The sequence below is a fragment of the Mixophyes fleayi genome, chromosome 5, assembly GCF_038048845.1.
Source record: "Mixophyes fleayi isolate aMixFle1 chromosome 5, aMixFle1.hap1, whole genome shotgun sequence".
In the NCBI taxonomy this organism is placed as follows: domain Eukaryota; kingdom Metazoa; phylum Chordata; class Amphibia; order Anura; family Limnodynastidae; genus Mixophyes; species Mixophyes fleayi.
Genome location: NC_134406.1, coordinates 251,503,860 through 251,523,509, shown reverse-complemented (window position 1 = coordinate 251,523,509; position 19,650 = coordinate 251,503,860). Strand labels below are relative to the sequence as shown.

The 19,650-nt window shown below is 40.0% G+C and overlaps 1 protein-coding gene across 2 annotated transcripts in view; it reads right to left on the bottom strand.

The window, feature by feature from the left end:
- GRHL2 (grainyhead like transcription factor 2) overlaps positions 1-19,650 on the bottom strand; it is a 98,041-nt gene that overhangs the window by 61,161 nt on the left and 17,230 nt on the right. For both annotated transcript variants that reach the window (XM_075213898.1, XM_075213897.1), the window contains exons 2-3: positions 6,909-7,095; positions 5,527-5,594 (exon numbers count right to left, since the gene is read on the bottom strand). In XM_075213898.1, coding sequence (XP_075069999.1) covers positions 5,527-5,594; positions 6,909-7,095 — 255 coding nt within the window. The remainder of the gene's footprint in view (positions 1-5,526; positions 5,595-6,908; positions 7,096-19,650) is intronic.

Below are 19,650 nucleotides of genomic sequence, written 5' to 3'. Positions count from 1 at the left end.
CATTCTGCTGATGTGTGCCTTAATAGCCCGAGTGTAGCCGGTGATACCCAAATTGAGGATGCCACTTTGGAATTAGAAGAGGATGAGGGGGAGATTTGTGTAGGCGACGAGGGCGCTAATGAGGATGTTGATGAGGATGAGGTTGTTTGTGTAAGTCCTGCACCAGTGGCAGCAGTTCTGGCACGTGACAAGAAAAAGGCCATTGTCATGCCTGGGCATAAAACAAAAAAATCCACTTCTTATGTGTGGAATTATTTCTACCCAAATCCAGACAACAATTGTATAGCCATTTGTAGTGTATGTGAAGCCACAGTCAGTCGAGGGAGGGACCTTAACCATCTTGGAACCTCGTCTATGTTACGCCATTTAACGAGAGTTCATGGCAAAGTGTTGGGAAAAGCTGAAAGTTCTTCCCAAAAGAATACAAGCACTCCCTCATCAGCTAAGACCCTCCGCTCACCGACATACCGACGGCTACAAAATACACCCACCACACCATCCTCATCAATATCCTCAGTAGCGCTCGGAGTTAGCCCGGCATCCCACTTAAGGCTGGATGACTCCGGCACTATTATTGATTCCTCTGAAGAAAGCGTTAGTCCTGCTGCTGCTGTTGCTGCTTCTGGGGGTGAATCGTCATCCCAGAGGCAGGTGAATAAAATGAGCAGTCCTACATTTCAGCAATTAACTGTGAAACAATCATTTGCGAGGGGAAGCAAATATGACAGCAGTCACCCAGTCGCCAAGCGAATCACAGACGCCATGGCTGCAATGTTAGTGTTAGATCTGCGTCCAATCTCCACAATAAACGCAGCTGGTTTTTCACAGTTAATTGAGGTTTTGTGTCCGCGTTACAGAATTCCATCGCGACACCATTTCTCCCGTAAAGCTATTCCACAACTATACCAAAAAGTGTGTAAAAATGTAGAGATTGCGCTGAAAAATGCCATTCTGCCCACTGTTCACTTAACCACAGATATGTGGACAAGTGGAAGTGGCCAAACCAAAGACTATATGACTGTGACAGCCCACTGGGTTGGTCATTCACCTTCACCAGCAGGAACAGCAGCAGCATGTACACCACTACGTAACATTTGTCACAGGCAGGCCACTCTTTGTATCACCGGCTTCACTAACAGGCATACGGCTGACAATTTGTTACGCAAACTGAGAGATGTGATTGATGCATGGCTTATACCACTCGGACTCTCCCCAGGGTATGTCATTTCAGATAACGCCAACAATATAGTGCGAGCATTACAGCTGGGTGATTTCCAACATATTCCCTGTTTTGCTCACACCATCAACTTGGTGGTGCAGAGCTTCCTACGAAATAACCGTGAGGTGCAGGAGATGCTTTCGGTGGCCCGTAAAATTTCAGGCCATTTCAGGCATTCAGCCACAGCATGTAGGAGATTACAGCAGCTCCAAGAGCAGTTTAACTTGCCCTGCCACCAACTTAAGCAAGAGGTGGTAACTCGGTGGAATTCCACCCTGTACATGCTTCAGAGGATGGAGGAACAGCGCAAAGCCATCCAAGCATATTGCACAAGTCATGACATTGGGAAAGGAGGGGGGATGTATTTCACTCTTGCACAGTGGGGAATCCTTTCAGTGCTGTGCAAGGTGCTGAAACCATTTGAAGTTGTGACATGTGAGGTCAGTGCAGACTCTGCTAGTTTGAGCCAAGTCATTCCTTTAATTAGACTATTGGAAAAGCAGCTTGAGAAAATGAAGGAGGAGCTGAAAGCAAGCAATTCAGCAAAGTATGTTGGCCTTGTCGATCAAGTACTTAATTCGCTTCACAATGATCCTCGAGTTATTAAGATCTTGAACTCGGATCAGTACGTTTTGGCCACTGTGCTTGATCCAAGGTTTAAAACCTACATTGAGTCTTTACTTGTAAATGAGCGAGATGTGAACTTTTGCAAGGAGCTATTGCTCAGCAAGTTGGCCGCTGAACTGGGCCTCGGCTTGACGACGTGTCCTCCTTCACTTTCTCAAGCTGTTGCTCGTAAAAAATTAAATTTCCAAAAAAGAAGCAGGGAAGACACAGGGGGCAGACGAGAACAATTTAACATCTGGGCTGGTTTGAAGGATTTTTCAAAAAAATGTGTCACTTTGCCCATAACTCCATCCAATATGAGTATAAACATGCAAAGGATGGTGGAGGATTACTTTCAAGAGGTAGTTGATATGGAAATGTCAGACAGTCCCTTTCCTTACTGGGAAGAAAAGCAGGCCATTTGGAAACCCATGTACAAACTTGCTTTGCAATACCTAAGCTGCCCACCCTCCAGTGTGTACTCTGAACGAGTGTTCAGCACAGCAGGGAACTTAGTCAGTGATCGCCGTAGAAGGTTACTTCCCAAAAATGTGGAGAAAATGATGTTTATAAAAATGAACTACATCTTCCACGAGGAAGGCCTTCACCATCCAAGACATCCAAGCACTGACTGTTCTCTAATGGCGGATTCAAGCGGCGATGAATTGATAGTCTGTGATGATGACGTACACACTGATGAGGGTGAGGATGAAGCTGAAGATGATGCCGATAACATCTTTTTAAAACTTTCTATGTAAGTGTAGGGTGCAATCTACCCCCAAAGAGGAAAGGGACTTGTGGCATTTCCATATCACATACCATCTTGAAAGGCTGCTGTTAGGGCAATTTATCCTTAAGGGTAGGGTGTCATAGACAGAGTGACCCTAAACTGGCTTTGTCCATTTTTCATAATATTGTACAGTCTATAATGGCTGAATTTTTTAGTATTTTATACAAGTGGAGGGGGGCCTAGAGAGACAGAAACCAAACTGGCTTTCTCCATGTCAATTAATATTGTACAGTCTATAATGGCTGAATTTTTTGGTATTTTATACAAGTGGAGGGGGGCCTAGAGAGACAGAGTGACCCCAAACTGTCTTTCTCCATGTCAATTAATATTGTACAGTCTATAATGGCTGAATTTTTTAGTATTTTATACAAGTGGAGGGGGGCCTAGAGAGACAGAAACCAAACTGGCTTTCTCCATGTCAATTAATATTGTACAGTCTATAATGGCTGAATTTTTTGGTATTTTATACAAGTGGAGGGGGGCCTAGAGAGACAGAGTGACCCCAAACTGTCTTTCTCCATGTCAATTAATATTGTACAGTCTATAATGGCTGAATTTTTTAGTATTTTATACAAGTGGAGGGGGGCCTAGAGAGACAGAAACCAAACTGGCTTTCTCCATGTCAATTAATATTGTACAGTCTATAATGGCAGAATTTTTTGGTATTTTATACAAGTGGAGGGGGGCCTTGAGAGACAGAAACCAAACTGTCTTTCTCCATGTCAATTAATATTGTACAGTCTATAATGGCTGAATTTTTTGGTATTTTATACAAGTGGAGGGGGGCCTTGAGAGACAGAAACCAAACTGGCTTTTTCCATTTCTTTACATATTTAACTATAAGTGTAGGGTGTAATATACATTCAAAGACGATGGCTGCATTGCCAATATGCATAGATGGAGAGGAAGACAATCTGTTTTGTGTGTAGAATAGGCCTACCAACGAAGAATTAAACTGTTTTTTTGGATGATTTATTACCTCAACAATTAGATTACTTGTCTCTAAAACAGTTGGAGCACTAAATTGGGTTAATTTAGGCCCAAAAACATGGATTTTCCCAAAAAATAGCAAAACAAAACCAAACAAAACCAAAACCAAAACCAAAACACGCAATGGCGGTTTTGCAAAACCAAAACCAAAACCAAAACACGACGGTAATCCAGATCCAAAACCGAATCCAAAACCAAAACACGGGGGTCAGTGACCATCTCTAATATATATATATATATACATATATATATTGTGAGAAAGTACAGCATTCACAGGAATCAGACACAGGAATGCTGAACCATTTAACTGTTTATTAGCGGTTGCCAGGATGGTAAAACAGTTCCAACGCTGGTTCAGCAATCATATCCAAAACAGTACACAAAAATCCCCACTACCTACATCTGGCTAGACATAACTTCCCTGTCTGCAAGCCGGCCACTTACTGGCATCGGTGGTCCCACCCACACATACAGACAGTGTCATTATCCTCCACCCCAAGCACTACAAACAAATCACAGCAAACCAATTACACCCATGTGGTACACCTGTGTGTGTGCTAAAAGAGGAACCTAGGGAAAACTTAACCCTTTCTGCAGCCTGCTGCTGCAGACTAACTATGTTCCTATCTGTTCCCTTATAGGGGAACTGTGTCAAATATCCCTCTTTGCCACTATATATATATATATATATATATATATATATATATGTAATTTATTTTATTTTTTTTTTAAAGTACAATATTTGTAAAGCTCTTCTTACTGAATAAAATAAATGTCAGGAAAACACTAAACTAAATTTAGGGCTCTAAAGAATAGATACGGTATTTTAGCAAACTTGTGTTTGGAAATGTGGAACCCTTATTTCAGCCAAAATCTCTGTATATTAGACACCTGGGGTACATTTACTAAACTGCGGGCTTGAAAAAGTGTAGATGTTGCCTATAGCAACCAATCAGATTCTACCTGTCATTGTGTAGAATGTACTAAATAAATGATAACTAGAATCTGATCGGTTGCTATAGGCAACATTTCTACTTTTTCAAACCCGCAGTTTAGTAAATATACCCCTTGGAATACAAACTAAAGACAAACATTATTATTGTCTACTTTGTATTTGAAGCCTATAATGTAGTTAAATTTGTAAATTAAACTTTTGGTCAGTGTTCTCAAGATGGATGGACTAAAATGTGCCTATTTCTTACCATTTACAGAAGTGCACTCTGCCCTCCAACTAAAGATGATCCTAAGTTATTGTACGACGATATATCTATCAGTGTTACGTTTCTCACTGTCTTTGTGTGCTGCCCATCCCACTGTATCCAAATCTTCAATAATGAGCAGCGAGCCATTAATTAATATTATTATTATTATTATTATTATTATTATTATTATAATTGCAGACCTGTGCATCTTGTGATATTTCTCTCCAGTCCTCACACATATAATACAACAGATAACAGCACTTTTCCTTATCTACATGGTAGAGGAACCCGAAGGTGTTTTATGAGTGTTCTTATCATTAGTAAAGAATGATAGGCAGATAGAATAGGTCATTTCCATATCAGTGACAAAGCGGAAAGTAAAAACACATGCGTAGTCCGTGAATATTGATTTCATATTCCTTTGAGGAAACGGTTGAAATGTAAGTAAGAGAGTTTCCTTAACATTATGGACTAAGGAGTTTTGTTTTCTAAACTGCTCTGGATAAATGTGACCAATTAAGCCCCTATATATGGAACTGTGCGGATATCACACCTCATGGCACATTGATGTTTACAGACACTCAGTGGAGGAAAGACCTTCTGCAAGTCAGTGGACTATTTCAGAACAGAACTAAAATGTTGTCAAGTGATTCTACATCGCACTGAAGAGTTTGGTTAAAAAAACAACAACATTCTACTTCCATTGCACAGTACGTTACCTTTTATCTTGATCATCGTGTACATCGTTTAATTTAGTTAAAGACAATAACCTTTTCTCCCTTGGGACCTGAGGACAGAAAGATATTACTTTTCAGGCACAATTTTTAATAACCTTTCACTCACTCTCCCCCAAAACGACTATAACCAACAGATTTCCTAAACAGACTTACTATTTGAGGTATTTAAACATACAAATATAATGTTATAAGGGATAATATATTGTCATTGGTTATTGAACAACCTTAGAGACTTCTATAATCTGTGCTATCTACATGAGTTCCATTATTCAAATTTATATCAATAGACACAGAATGGCTGTGCAAATTAAGGGATACAACTGAAACATCATATAAGTTAACTTAAAAAAAACAAAATTGCAAAATTGTGAAAAAAATGTACTGAACAGTCAAAGCATACAATACATTTTAACGTAATATGTCAATATGCCAATTAGGTACTGCCTTTTATATTCTGCAGTGAATCTTATATATTAAGAACTCGTTACATAGTACCATTTGCAAACATTGTAATTAATATATTTCAAAAAGTGGACCTAATTTTGGCAATTTGTATTTGCTATGCATTTCTTTGGTATCTGTGTTTTTTTTTAATAATGTAGACTGATTTCATTAGAGTAAATTTGTCAAAGACTTCACCATGAAACCGTCCAAATATTAAATTCCGCTCATGTCTTAAGTAACACATTTGGACCGCGGTCTGAATAATTAATTTAGTTTGTGCAAATTTGCACAGAGAAAGACTATTTAAATCATTGTAGCAATATATATATATATATATATATATATATATATATATATATATATATATATATATATATATATTATTTAAAAAGGAGAGGTTACTTCACAACGGTTAAGGAGAAAGCTGATGGGTGCAGGAAATTGATTGTAATGGCAGAAGCAACAAACAATCGGTCAGCGACTACATTGCAGTACAATGAATTATTTTACAACCTACAATGCAACACACGTCAGGCCTGTAAACAGTAGGCATTAAAAATCAAGTTTGGTTGCATTAGGTAATTCTCACATACTGGGGTAAATTTACTACAGCTTCTAAAAGGGAAAAGTGGAGGTGATGCCCACAGCAACCAATGAGATTCCAGCTATCATTTTCTAGAATGTACTAGATGACAGCTAGAATCTGATTGGTTGCTATGGGAAACATCTCCTCTTCTCCTTTTAGAAGGTGTGACTAACCTACCCCCTTAGCTATATTTGTCTGATATGACTGGTAATCTTCTAAAACTGAGATGTAATGCTAGTGGGCGGGGCCTGTTTCTTAAGTACAAACAGGCAGAATTAGGTAAAGTTTCATTGGCAAAACACACCTTAAAATTATTTTAAAAAGGAACTTTTACCTTATAGTAATCATATAAAAGTCCAAGTGCGGCGGCGCTATCTTCATCGCCGTTTATACTCATCATCGCCTTCGTTGCCGCTGTCAAAGGGTTTTCCAAGTAATTCTTCCAGGCCTCATCCTCACTGGTATACGTCCGCAGTGAATTGAAAGCTGCTTCATTGGAAACCAAGACCACAAGCCTTTTACTGTATCAAGGAAAATAACAGGTGGATGTTTTAACATCAGATTATTGCTTTAGGAGAGTTTTCTATCATCAATGCTCTCATCATGATTGGAAACAATATAGGCCGCAGCTAAGGAGCATCGATAGAGGTTACTGAGCCCAAGAATAATATTTTGAATATAATCCCACTCACCATATTCAGCTACAGTACTAAAGCCCCACACACCCACCGAGATCTGCCCTATTCCCAAATTGTCATCAGTGCAACACAACAATCGCTTCTAACAGTTGTCTGAACGATCAATATATTCCTGATATCTTCGGTTGTCGCCAAAAGCAACTCGAATAATTTGTTATGCAGCTCTGACATTCCGTCTTATGTATAAGGTTTGAGAAATCAGCTTCACAATATGATTTTAAATGACTAAATACTGAGAATTAATGCCTTTGGGCCTAATTCATTAAGGAACTTAACTTAAGAAACTTCTTATTTCAGTCTCCTGGACAAAACCATGTTACACTGCAAGGGGTGCAAATTAGTATTCTGTTTTGCACATAAGTTAAATACCGACTGTTTTTTCAAGTAGCACACAAATATCAACTTTACATTTCAGTGTACAAATAAGCTATCAAGTATTTGTGTGCTACATGAAAAAACAGTATTTAACTTATGTGCAAAACAGAATACTAATTTGCACCCCTTGCAGTGTAACATGGTTTTGTCCAGGAGACTGAAATGAGAAGTTTCTTAAGTTAAGAACCTTAATGAAGCAGGCCCTTTATCCTTAATTTTACTACACATTATTGAGAAAAGTAAGAGAGTTTAGATGACTGAATCAATACAATAAAATAATAGATCATGTGTATGGTCGAATCAGTTTAAAGATAAAAATTTAAAACTAGATATCACTTTTGAACAGAAAATTCTGTACAAAAACTAAAAAATTAACAAACCGAATAAATTCACATTACAAGTGACTTTAAAGTCTTTATTTTTAAAATATTTTTTTTACAACCAGTAATTAATGATTGTGAAACAATTCAAGGAAACAATAGACCTACTGGCCTAATATCATGGAAATGCTTGTTAGTCATATTTTTATGTTAATAACATTCTTTTATTTTTTTAATCTATTTCTTACATTAAAAAAAACGTTATTGTTATTATTTTTGAGAATCTGGAACTGGAAACCTGACTATCCACATAAGCAGCCTCTACTGACCTGAGAGCGATAAGGCTCCTCTCACCACTGCTGGCCATTGTCGCTGGAAAGTTGAGCATGTCTCGGTAACATTTTTATGTTAAATTACACGATAAAAGATTTTATAGTGTGCGATAATTAGTGATAGAAAATCTTGTTATCGGAGGGGTCTTGATAAATAGACCCCTAACAGAAGCAAACGCAGGATTTGTAGAGGGGGGTTTCCACACCATGCCACCAGTGGGCGTGACCAGCATGCATGGGGGTGTGGCTATAATTTTAGACAGTGCTTGGCTGCTCTCCAACTCTACCTATCATTATAATATACATGGGCACTGCATGCACTACTGTTAGGTGCACACAACTCTCCCTTTTCAAGCAGAGCTGTGTGAAGCGGGGGCGGGGTCCAGCCACCTCAATTCTGCAGTGCCCCAGGCTTGGAGGGGGGTTTCCAGCCACTAGGAAACCCCCCCCCCCCCCCCTCTCGGTTTGCCTATGCCTAAATCTGTAAAAAGATCATTGGCAAGTTATCCTACAGTGCAAATGATTTCAAGGCATCACCTTGAAATAATACATGAGAATGTAATTTTGGGGACATTTATAAACTCTATGGGCCTGAGACATTAAGGAGAGCAAAGGATTAAAAAGGAGTAACTTTGTATATGGGAAAATCCATGTTGCATTGGAGGGGGAGGTAAACATAAAATGTGGAGACAGATTTATAGTTGGGGTAGGACAGGTCCTAGATCAGCTTTACATTTCAGTGTAAAAATAAATTTATCAAGTATTTGTGTGCTACGTGAAAAAACAGCCAGTATTTAACTTATGTGCAAAATAATAAACTAACTGCACCCCTTGAATTGTAACATGGTTTTGTCCAGGAAAACATTTACTCTTTTTTTTTGCCTTACTTTCCTCAATGACTCAGGCCCTATAACATCTGATGATCCTTGTACTCACTCTCAGTTCTTCCAGGAGACTTAAATTATACTTTAGGTTTATTGGTCAATTAAAAAATATTTCATTCCCTTAAAATAAAAACACGCATACACACAACCAGTTGTGTAGGCTACAGGCTGACTCACTCTGTGATATTCTGTTGAGTGGTTTTATGTAATTCTTCAATTTCACATCCTCCCCCATGTAACCCTTTCTTCGTGGCCCCCACATGATTCCCACGGTTACTAAAATGCAGCCAAAAGGGGGGAGGAGAGTTCCGTCACCACTGCTGGACCCCACTAGGATAGTATCGGGTGTGTACTAACTAGGGGGTATATTTACTAAACTGCGGGTTTGAAAAAGTGGAGATGTTGCCACTATGGCAACCAATCAGATTCTCGCTGTCATTTTGTAGAATGCACTAAATAAATGACAGCTAGAATCTGATTGGTTGCCATAGGCAACATCTCCACTTTTTCAAACCCGCAGTTTAGTAAATCTAGCCCTAGGACTTCTAAATTGACCCCTCACCCAGGTGTCAGTGGTGGAACCTGTTAATAGCTAAGATCCATGAGGAATGACTCCCACCAATGGAGTACATGGGGGGAAAATGTGAATAACTAACAAGAATTGTACAATTGTGTCCAAATACTTTGAATAACAAGACATAACAGTTTCCCTGTATATACTGCAGCAGTTGTATCATGTTATCCAGTAATATAATCAGGAACAATGGTGAGGCTCTTTGTAGACTAACTAACCAGATATCAATTGTAAGCTTTTAAGGCTACTTTGGTATTTTCCTTTGATGTTAAGGGGTATTACTTAAAAGTTATTTTTCCCCCCTTCAGATACCGCTAAATAAAAAAAAAGATGGTTAAATAGAGAAGAGGGTAATAAAGAGATTATCTGAGTTTGCCATGATGTCACTTTTGGCACTGTTCCCAAAAAAGTTCGGAAAGCTTTGGAGAATACCATGTACATGAGACATTTACATTGTAGAAAGAGGAATGTCTTTATATATGGAGGTGACAGCATCGCAGACTCAGTGTTTACTGACCAGTGCTCTGTTACGTGTCTTAGAAGATACCAATCTCTGGGGAAAGATGTACTATCTGCAAAATGTGCTTTTAATGGAATCAATGTTTTGTTATACGTGTTGAAAAAAGTCCTGGGATTCAAGTACTCAGAGATTTCTGCTTTATGGATGAAGAGTAATAAATATCTCACTAAGTTTAATCATGTGAGAAATCTCTCTCTATTTTCCTGGTCCAACAACATACTTGGCTGCATGACATCATTAGAAATTCTACCTGGCCTTGTTATTTGGAATATGCATTTCCATGAGTCCTTAGAGGGGGACCACGGCCATATCCTATACATCGTTTGGGCGGAATATGGTGGGGTGGATGTGGCTCACCCCATAAGCCCATCCAAAACCCCAACTGAGCAGCACAGTGGCCTAGTGGTTAGCACTTCTACTTCACAGCGCTGGGGTCATTCCTGACCATGACTTTATCTGTGTGGAGTTTGTATGTTCTCCCTGTGTTTGCGTGGGTTTCCTCCGGGTGCTCCGGTTTCCTCCCACACTCCAAAAACATTCTGGTAGGTTATTTGACTACTATCAAAATTGACCCTAGTCTCTCCCTCTCTGCCTCTCTCTCTGTCTGTGTGTGAGTGTGTGTCTATATTAGGGAATTTAGACTGTAAGCTCCAATGGGGCAGGGACTTATGTGAGTGAGTTCTCTGTACAGCGCTGCGGATTCAGAGGCGCCATATAAATAAATGATGATGATGATGATGAACTGTATAACAGGTGGGGGAGGTGACGGCAAGGACTGATAATAATAGGTGGGGAAAAGTGACTGCACTGAAGCCGTTGCAAGAGAACCCAAGATGCCTTTGGCGGCTTTGGGTGGACCCATAGTCATGCAAAAGTAGGTGCAAACTGATTTTTTGGGATGAAGAGTAATGAAGAATAATAGTCATGCAAAAGTAGGTGCAAACTGATTTTTTGGGGTGTGTTTCCAAACACTAGGATGTGGACATGTACTTATGAGTGTGCTATGCAAACTATTAGGCACATATGCTCAAATATGAATGAGCAAAACTTTTCAACATTCAAAAATATTCTTTAGTACCTTTATCCCCATATCTGTTTAAGTTACTTTAGGATAAAATTACTGGTTAATGAAAGTTTATTTAATAACGGCCTGGAGCATAGGTTGACACATACGCAGTGCTTGGGCATGACTTATTATCTTTACGACCAAACAGCACCGTGCTCACAAATGCACTACAATCCCGTCTTAGATGGTACAAAATGAAAGGTAAACTCATGCCCTGGGTTATAGTTGTCAACATGAAATTATATTATATATATTTCAATTAATATTGAAATATATATAGTGCAGGAGAGCACTTGACAAAAATAAAAAAGCCGGCAATAGATCAAGCGATTTTCATTTATTAAAGAACAAATATATAACAATGCATTTAGAGGAGGAGCCTATAAATGACGTGTGACCACAAGGCTCCTCCCCACCAACAGTAGCAGATCTGGAGCGGCCAATAATCTGAGCTTTGAGTGCGCATTTCGACTACGCATTTTATATAGTTTCCAGGAACACTTTTCTGCTAAGCCGGGACATTGAAGCCTGTCATGCAAGGTCCCTCTCAGTAGACCTTGAATCTCTACGATATTCCTCATGTCTAGTTTACGGATTTTAATTATAACTTGTTTTTTTGCATTATAAATGCTCATCTCCAATAAACAAACTTCTAAAGCCCATGAACCGGGATGGATGGTAAGAACAGCTTTCAACAACCGGAAAGAAAGACATTTTTGCTCAGTTGGTTAATATTGAAAAAATAGGGATAATTCCAGGGCAAAAAAATGTTCCTGGGATAAATCTTTAAAACCGGGGACTGTTTTGGAAATTAGGAACAGTTGGGAATTCTGATTTGTATGTGTTTACATATACAAACACCTGTGCACATACACATAGATCTGACCTGAGGATTTACATCACTCACAAGAGAGACAAAACAGCTTTTATAGATCAACGTTATTATACTCAATCTCGATCGCCTTCTTTTCTATATCAAATATAGATTTGTATCCAAGTGTAATCACAAGAAGGATTATGGGCCATGTGTGACCACTGAGCTCGTTAGTGCTCTGGGAAACAGAATGATGATAATGAGATTTACCGCTGAGATAATATAATTCAGGTTGAAAATAATCTTTGTGTTTGGTCCAAGGGGCTATTCTTGCAGAGGAATGATGGAAGTGTCAGGAGTATGAATAAAACAATGAAAGCCCTACTAGAATAAGACACATTTTCTTTCCATATCTTTAATATTATCGTGCATGACTGGGAAGTACATCCTATATATAAACAACATTTAGGTTTCCTGTATTTGCATTCATTTTCAGTAAAATGCATGAGCATTATATGTTGCATTTAGACCAGTATTTCTCAACTCCAGTCCTCAGGACCCCCTAACAGTACATGTTTTCCATATCTCCTTGCTGGAGTACAGGTGTATTCATTACTGACTGACACAGTGTAGCAGGTGGTATAAATATTTCACTGGTCACCTGGAAATCCTGCACTGTTAGTGGGTCCTGAGGACCGGATTTGAGAAACACTGATTTAGACTGTTTTCTCTATTTATGTATTAGGTTTTGCTTTCTTCGTCTGTGGAGTTGTGAATCTTTGGGCCAATATATTTGTTTGTTTGCTCATGCTGTGCTCCATTCCTGTTGTACTTTGTGATCTGAGACACATCACAAGGGATGAAAGGCGAAAACGTTTGTTGAAAGCACAATTGATCGTCCTCTTCATTATACACATTGTGGGCCTGATTCACTAAGGAACATAAAGGCTGATTTGTGCCATATTTTGCGTTAACTTGCACTGCTCATGCCCAGGAAATGATCTATACAGCAGTAAACGCAAGAACATCTAATTCTTCAAAGGCAAAGGCCACATCCGACAGCCTGGAAGGGGCGAATGCACATAGTCAACGTACAGTTAAGACGTGACCAACTGGAACGCACGCAGTAGTGCCCGAATCAAGCTTTGGGCATCTCTAAGGTACGTGTTTTACAGTCATCTCACTTCCACCAGCTACAGGGTGGGTGTAAGTACCGAGTTGTAGTGATGACGTCACATATGCTCCAAGGCAACTGGAAATATGCATTTTATTTTCAGCAGACATAATTAACCTTCTGCTAAATGTATTTCATGGAAAAAGAAAAATATTTTTATTTATTTATTTTATTTTCAATATTGACTATATTATTGACAAGTGACAATAATTAAAACTTTTTTTATGTGCGTTCTGCTGGGACTCTATATTCCACATATGTATTGGACGTATCCTATGGTATATTTTGCCTTGCAGAGAAGAGCGGCCCTAGACCTGTAGACCATACTTGCCAACTCTCCTGGAATGTCCGGGAGACTCCCGCAATTTGCGAGAGTCTCACGGACTCCCGGGAGAATGTGGCAATCTCCATCATCTGACAGAACTTCCTAGTGAAGTGGGCAGAATTAGGTCCAAAACGCAGCGATTCATCTGGAATAGCGGCGTTTGGCCCCGCCTCCTACTGTCAAATGACGTATTTGCGGCATTGCGTCATGGGGGCGGGGCCAAAATGACGCAAATTTGGGAGCCCCGCCCCATCACGCCCACCTCCCCCGGCAAGAACAGGCATTTCTTCAGATCCACTTCTAGTTGAATCCGGACGTGTGTATGCCTGATTTACGGGCACTGTAAAAAAAACACACCATATGCTGCTTTTGAATCATGTCTTAATGAATCAGGCCCTGTATCTCATGCCTTAGCCATTTAGAAGTGCAGGCATGTACACAATTGAGATGGGCATTTTATATATATATATATATATATATATATATACACACAACTCTGCTGGGTCACAAGTGACTGACAGCTGCAATTTTGGCCTGCAATTCCATGGACAGGAGGATAAAATACGGCACCACAGGTGCAAATCCAGTAGCATAATCATCATCCTTTATTTAGAAAGACGACACAAAACACTGCAGAGCCGTACAGCAGGTATAACAAATCATATATGAAAAATCAAATCATACATAAATACAGAACAAATACATACAGGGTGCAGACGTGGGACAGAGGGTAGGTTCCTGCTCATGAGAGCTGCCGTAACAATTAAAAAATAGCTTTTGCATTATTATCTATTATTATCATTATTATTTGCATTATAAATTGCTCTTTAGGTCTCAAATTGAACAGTACCAGAGTGGACAAATATTTAGGTGGAATTTGGGGCTCTACAAGCCTTATTGATATTACTGAACTTTGTTACAATATAATTGTTTTGCATTTTAAATACAGCCCCTCAAAAGCTATTAAAATGGGTTGGCTACTCTCAGCAAATCGCATTGTCTAATACCATTGCCCCGGGGGACATTGTAGCAGCAATTGTAATGCCAATCATGACGATGCCCTCTTTGGCCATGAATATCCAGTGTTCCAGTCACTGGTCCGGTGACCAGTGCAGGAGGTCACCTGACTGGAGGAGGGAACATGGTGATGCCATTTGCGTCACAAGGGCCCCGCCCCCTGCTTTGAAATGCAGAAATTCACAGCTTTGGATAGTGCCATTAAGCCCTGCCTCCAGCATCCTCTGGGAGGATGCCTAATTTTCTGGGAGCCTGGGACATTTTCCCGAATTTTGGGAACCTCACAGAAAATCCGGGAGACTAGGCAAGTGTGCACTAAATGGTGAAATCATGTCGTGGGAGACCAGCCCAATTAAGTTATAAGAATAGATTTGGATAATGGCATCCAGTACACAAAGTAAGAACAATTGTACTGTACAGTTGGTGAATACTGAATAATAGGGACCTTTAAAGGGATAGATATGCACATGGTGAAATATTTAAAACCCACAACTGATCAGGGAAAGGTGTCAATCTCTGCATTAAATATACTCTAAATATGGCCCGATTGTAACATAACCAAAATGGTTTGATGCACTAAACCAAGATCCATAATTGAAAAGACAGCACACTTTATCCAGTAGACTAATTTCACATTTCCCAGCTGAATGCTGAGATAACAAACTGGTCCTTTTCTTGACCTAAGCATGATAATATTCTGGCCTCTATTTTGCTTCTGAATGTGTGTCAACATTTAATAAGGTGAAACAGTCTACAAATAAAGATAATTATTTCAAAATAAACAAATGTTTTCCAGTCCAGAGGACCAGTCTCTCTGTGCCACACATGATGCCAAGATACATTTAGTTAAAATGATTAAGTAAACTCATTTTAGAAGCAGATAATGTTTTGTGATAAGGCGGGGGAGGCAGATAAAGCGTACGGCAGTCTATTGAGCATAGACTGGGCTGTGTGCAGTTATCTGAGCACCAAAGAAGCAGAACTCGCAAGTGTTATGTCTGTAGGAGGGAAGTAGACACGGGCTGCCAGCTGGCTCAGCCACAGTGTTTTAAAATGATTTACAATGTATTATTTAGATTAGGAGAAAAACCCTAGATCCGGGGTAAATGGATTTAGTTATAGCTTCCCGCTGGGTATCGCCACAGGACGCCAGAGTCTCTTCCCCATTCATCATGGACAGCGGTGATACAGGAAGGTGACAAGAATAAAATGCTTTATTATTTAAATAAAGCATTTGTCCCGTTTCCTGTTAAATAGACCTCTTATGGCCCGATTCATCCAGGAAGGTAAACAGCGATTTTGTGCATGCAATCCACAAACTCAGTCTGCACATACCCAGCGCCGTCAATACGCCACAGAACGCAGCAATGTTCAATTCCTAACAATATATTAGAAATCTCCGGCGCTAATAGGTAACACAATGGACATGCAATTTATAAATAGAGCATCAGATGCAGCTAATCAAATAGAGGGAGTGCAAATCCTCTAATAAACAGACATACCATACAAAAAAGGGAACCGATTGGGCATGAGATGTTCTAATCAATGTGAATATATGTGAAAATAAACATACCAATGACTCAATATATAATTGTAATTGTACCTATATTGCTCCAGCAACATATAAATACAGTACATAAAAAATAACAAATAAAATCAATATTCACATGAGATAGTGGACAGGCTAATCAGGACCTGTAATGACAATTCCAACAGGTGTCTCAATATAAAAGGCCTGGATACTCTCTTAAATCAGCGCATCAATAGATCCAGAAGAGTAATAGCTCTGTATGAAAATATAGATGGAAAAAAAGTATTTTTCACCAGATTCCGGCTATTAGATGAAAGGTCGAATTCCGACAAGTGAGGCGGTATAGATAATCAGATGTATAGCTCCATAATGTCAGCTGTGTAATGATATATTAGCAATGGAGCGTAGATATAACAAAACTTTTCAGCTGTAAGTGGTATTCATTCTGCCGATAATTTGTCAAACTGGTAAGTAAATAGACAATCCAAAGCTTACCCGCTCAAGGGAATGTATGTCCAAATCCCCGTCATGCCGTACAAGCGGTTTAAACGGCTTAGAGCTCCACGATGAGTCTTGTGTAGTGCGCACCACCAAAATCTGTCCGAGCTTATACACGGATAGTGGAAGAAAAGGTCCTCTTGAGGACATGATGTAGGTAATGCCTCTGGAGACAATGTATCAAAAGTCTTCGCAATAAATGAGGCTAAATAAAGGCGATGCTCATTAGTGGATACTCCTTGGAATAGAGAATGACAAGCAGCGACGCGTTTCGTCTGTCCAAGCAGACTTTTTCAAGCTAATGTTCAATTCCTCTTTGAGTGCAAAGAATACTTTCTACAGCTGGGAAGTGTCGATTTCCTGTAGTCTATGCGCAGTGAGGGCGCGCCAATCGCAAGCGCACGTAGCAGAGTCTGATCCAAGCTCCTGGCATTTCTCAGCTACTTGTTTTCAACTGTATTTCTTGCTCCAGTTACAGGACTAGTCTAAGCAGCGATTACTAATGATGACAGCTGTCTGTGTATGCATGCTATAACATGTGTATGCAATCAGGAGCAACTGCAAAACATTAATAACATCCTAATATATATCATACTTGCCAATTTTTCCTCGTTGGCTTCAGGGAGATCCGGGGGAGGTGGGTGTGCGGGGGCGGGGCTTGACGAATTGCATCATTTTGGCTAAGATGATGCAATATTTGCGACATTAGGACCCGCCCCACAACTTATCTTAACGGGAGGTTGCCCTGTTCTCCCGGGAGGTCTCCCACAAATGCGGGAGTCTCCTGGACATTCCGGGAGAATAGGCAACTAGGCGTTAAAGAAAAGCAGCTAATGAATCTCTAGAGACTGAAGTGTCTTTTTACGTTTCTGTCTCCATTACTGAAGTCATGTTGCCTTTGATTAAATCTTGGTCTCCATAAAAATGGCCACCTCCATAGGCATCAATACATAGACACAATTTCTAAACTGTGTCATCATGCCACAGATGGCGAAGCCAACCACGTCTTGTACCTGCTCAGCATCAGGGAGAATGCCAGATTTTTCAGGGAGTGAGGGAGATCACCCCTATTTCAGGGAGTCTCCCTGACATTCAGGGAGAGTTGGCAAGTATGATGTATATCATGGAATATATATTTAATGGGGAGAAAAATGTAAAAAATACTCTTTGTTTGGAAAATGTTTAATGTTTTGTCATTAATGCCTATATTATTACCAGGTGACACTAATTCAATATATTTTTTTCCTGTGCGTTCTTATGAGAATTTAAATTCCACATAGGTATATCCTGCGGTGTTCTATGTAGTACAGCAGAGCAGACCTACTACACCCATATTCATCAGCGCACAAACCTTCAGATCAGTTCCTTGTAGAATTCGGGGTGCACAGACCCGAATTACGCGCGTTCTGAAACAAACGCACATTGACGTAATGAACCAGGCCCTTAGTGTGTCTATATTTCAATTACAAATATTTTTTTTTCCAGTTGTACTATATCTTTATATGATAGACATTCAGGATAAATATTTATTAAATAAAATATCATGGTTTATCCTTTTCCTTTTCAGCTCTTTCCCTTTCGGGTACAGATGAACCCCCCTATTGTTTCCTGTATGCCGGCAAATCTGTGGTTTAAAAAGAAACAGGGCATCTACCATGGCAGATGTAGTGGTGTAAAGTGTTTTTATTATTTGAACACAGTTAATAAGAAATATGTTTATGATGATACTTGGAAAACAGCAGATAATCAAGCTGAAAGTGATAGAATTTCCACAACTGCTAAGACATCTTAGAAACTAAGTATGACATTTTTAGAAACAATATGGCCAAGCAGGTTGTGTTTGTGTGTCATGAACTTGCTAAAAATAAAGTGAATGTTACATTGTTGTACTTTTGTTTCTTTTAGGTACTATTGTCTTCTCTTCAAAGCATCACCTTGTTACAATGTTATGCGGGTAAACCCTGACATGAGAATGCAAAAGGTATATACTGGAAAATAAATTTTGACATTTAACTTGACTACAAGACTTGTGTCCAAACATTCAGCGTGATGGTCAGTGGATCAGATCTGGGAATGTCCTAAGTGCACAAATCCAGTTGTTCAGTGTTTGGACCCCATGAGGTCAGGATGAATGCACACAGATGCTAATCAGTCATTAGCCAGTTGGAGTTACCAGCATGTCACAGACTGCTATAGGGACTATTTGATTTATTATTATTGTTACTACTACTATCCTTTATATATCACCGATATATTAGTCAGCACTCATAGGCAAACCAAGGAGGGGGGAGAGGGGGGTTCCTAGTGCCTGGAAACCCCCCTCCAAGCCTGGGGCACTGTATAATTGAGGTGGCTGGACCCTGCCCCCACTTCACATGACTCTGCTTGAAAAGGGAGAGCGGCGTGCACCTAACAGTAATCCACACAGCATTTCCCATGTATATTATAGGGATAGGAAGAGCTGGAGAGCAGCCAAGCACTGTCCAAAATTATAGCCACGCCCCCATGCATCCTGGTCACGCCCACTGGCGGCATGGTGTCGAAACCCCCTCTACAAATCCTGCGTTTGCCCCTGGCACTGAATAATAAGAGAGAATATTTCATTAGTCACATTAGCCCCTGTCCCAGCAGATCTGGATTCTGGGGGCACCATGATTGTGATTAGTGGGCCCTGCTTCTCCTTCATTGTTAGCAGGGGCTGACTGCCTGCGGCCGCACATTGTGTGTTTGTGTCCGACAGATGAGTCAGGATACTGCCCGGCCGCTCTGATTGTGTTTATAACACAATGCCTGTCTCTCAACTGCGAGGCACCTGTACATAGTGTGCGGCCGCAAGCAGCCCACCCCTTCTGGGTATGGGGTGCAATCCCTGTGACCCAGTGGACCTCACAATTTAATTTCCCTGCACAGACATCCAAAAACCAATTAATCTACTAGTGTGTCTTTGG